Below are 2,678 nucleotides of genomic sequence, written 5' to 3'. Positions count from 1 at the left end.
CCTACAAAAATGCTGTACCTAAACGTACTTTATTGTTCTCTAATACATTTCCCAAAGTTTCAGCTCGATATTTTATTTACAAAAAAAGTTCTTAGGTTCAAATAACATTCAGTCAACTGAAAAACTGTGGTCGGTAATATAGGTGTTTAGCTGTGTCACATGCCCTTAAAGTAATTACAAAAATGTTATGATTACAGAATTTTTTTTTTTCACTTTCGTACAAATATTATTCAAAATTGTTTTGAATTCAATGAAACTCATCGATAAGCCATGATCATTGCATTATAATTGCTTACAATTTACTTGGCTAAATTAAAAAAAAAAAAAAATAGACCTGCAATTTTGTCAAATTTATACCTGGAAAAACCTGGAAAAGTTATTAAAAATTTGGTATCCAGACTTTTGCAGCAACCCTGCCAATTAATTCACCAAGATTTCAGGTATTTAACAAAAAAAAATGCAATTGCAGATTCAACCTGTTCGCGAACCTCGTGCTCGCTCTGTTCAAACTCAAGCGAAAAAGAAGACTCCTACACGGAAGAATCCGAAACCGAAGAGACTCCCAAAAAAGAAAAATTCGATTTTACACTCCCGAAAAATCCCGAAAAATCCTCCAGTCAAGCGCCTCCTCTTCCGGTTCTCCCTCCTCCTCTTTACAGTAACAGCAACTTCGTCAGTACTTCGTTCAAGGAAGTTCCAAGCCTCGAAAAATCTGAGGGAAACCTGATGTCGACGGCCTTCAATCTTCCAACCTATTCCCCAGGATCGTTCAATAATCTCATCCACTTAAATTCGAACGTTCCGCAAACTCCCTTGAGCAAAACTCACTTCTCTCAGTCACTCACGAACGTCGAGGGACTAATTCCCGGATTCGGGAGTCTCAATCTCCATCCCAAGGGATTTAATTATTCTCTGGAAGCTTTCGGGAATCCCCCTTTCGCAAAAAGCTCCTTTCAAGAAGAAACCTTTGAAAACCCGGCGGGAAAAGGGGCATTTGGTAAGGACAACAGTCAGGAATCCTCGACTTCCTTTTCCGTTCCTCCTTTCGAGAATCCGGACATTCTTTCCCCTAATTTGCCCTTTGCCGGCAAACAAAATCCGATCGGATTGTTTTCCAAGCCCGGAAGTTCTCTTTTTTATAATTCCGGAAGCAATCTGATGTCGACTTCGTTCAACGATCCGGAAGAGGAGGAAGAGAGTCCGGAAAGTAATCGGAAAATAAATCCCTCGCAGGTTTTTCAAACGATTGAACAGAAAAAGAGACTTTCTCCTTTCGACATTCCGCCACCGCCGCAGATGTCGAGCAATCTTGCGAATTATATTCAAAGTTTGCCGAAAAAAAATTTCCCACTCACGAGAAGCACTCCGGGTTTGACGGAAATGGAGGAGACGGTATTGAGAATTCAAAATTCGAGGCCAATTGCTAAATCGACGCAAATTGTTCAAAAGCAGAGCTCAGTCTCGAATATTTTGCAGAACCAGCACCGGAGTAAATTCCAGTCGACGAGAAATTATAGACTGAATTATGATCTTAATTATGTTCCGTTTAGCGGAAGTTGCGACAATATTAGTTCGCCGAAAAATATTTATCCGGGGAAAAGTTACGCGACGGTCAAGGAGAGACAGTTTAGAATTGGCCAAGGGATTGCTAAAGAGGGGAAAAAGTCTTCCAATGTTCCACCATTGCCAGTTATTAATCCGGTTAATTATAAAAATTCGCCGGAAGTTGCTACCACGTCGAGCGAGAAGCCGAAGGTCAAATTTTCGGACACGGTCACGCACATTTTGGTACCTGGGAGTGTAAGTAATGCAAATTTTTACTATTTTATTATTATTTATTTTTTTTTTTTGTTGATTTGCATATTTTGGACTTTCATACTTTTTAAACTTTTTTTTTCAGCGATGACACTATTTTTTTCAGTGTTTAAGTAAAAATTTTTATTTTCCTTGGAATTTTGTAGAAAATAGTTGAATCCGCAAATAAAAAATAGTAATTTTTAACAAAATGTTGCATTCTCAATGAAAAAATATAAAGTTCCTAGAAAAAGAGATGAATGTTCAAATAAATAAGACGAGTGTTCAACCAAATAAGATTTTCAGTCAATACAGAAAACAATTTTCTTTCTTTCTTAAAAATTCAACTTTTAGGTTCAAAATTTTAAGTTTTGTTGAAAAGTCGACTTTTTGATAGTAAGTGTATCTTTTTGTTTAAAAATTCATCTCTTTTAGTTGAAACTTTAACTTTTTGGTTGAGAACTCTTGAATTCTGTTGAAAATTTATCTTTTCTGGTAGTAAATTAATCATTTTGGTTAAAATTTTAACAACTAATTTTTAAAGATAAATTTTAATAAAAAATATTTCTTAAAAATTCAACTTTTTGGTTCAGAATGCCAAAATTTTGTTAAAAATTCGTTTTTTTTAAATATAAATTAAATCTTTTTTGGCAGTAAAATAATATTTTTGGTTAAAATTTTAACAACTAGTTTTTAAAGATAAACTTTTTTAAAAATTAAAAAAAAACGTTCTTTTATTCTTACTAATTCAACTTTTTGGTTCAGAATTCTTGAATTTTATAAAAAATTCGTCATTTTTGGTATTAAATTAATGTTTTTCTTTAAAAATGCTTCTTTTTTAGTTGTAAATTTAACTTTTTGTTTCAGAATTCCTGAATTTTGTT

At 34.0% G+C, this 2,678-nt stretch overlaps 1 protein-coding gene across 1 annotated transcript in view; it reads left to right on the top strand.

The window, feature by feature from the left end:
- The window catches only part of LOC117176668 (WD repeat-containing and planar cell polarity effector protein fritz), a 73,196-nt gene extending 70,526 nt beyond the window's left edge, over positions 1-2,670 (top strand). Inside the window, exons 13-14 of the mRNA XM_033366922.1 lie at positions 409-1,800; positions 2,662-2,670. Of these exons, the coding sequence (XP_033222813.1) occupies positions 409-1,800; positions 2,662-2,670 (1,401 nt within the window). The remainder of the gene's footprint in view (positions 1-408; positions 1,801-2,661) is intronic.
- Positions 2,671-2,678: the final 8 nt, after the last annotated feature.

This window comes from Belonocnema kinseyi, chromosome 1 (assembly GCF_010883055.1).
Source record: "Belonocnema kinseyi isolate 2016_QV_RU_SX_M_011 chromosome 1, B_treatae_v1, whole genome shotgun sequence".
In the NCBI taxonomy this organism is placed as follows: domain Eukaryota; kingdom Metazoa; phylum Arthropoda; class Insecta; order Hymenoptera; family Cynipidae; genus Belonocnema; species Belonocnema kinseyi.
The sequence above is the reverse complement of the archived record's forward strand: the minus strand, read 5'-3'. Positions and strand labels throughout refer to the sequence as shown.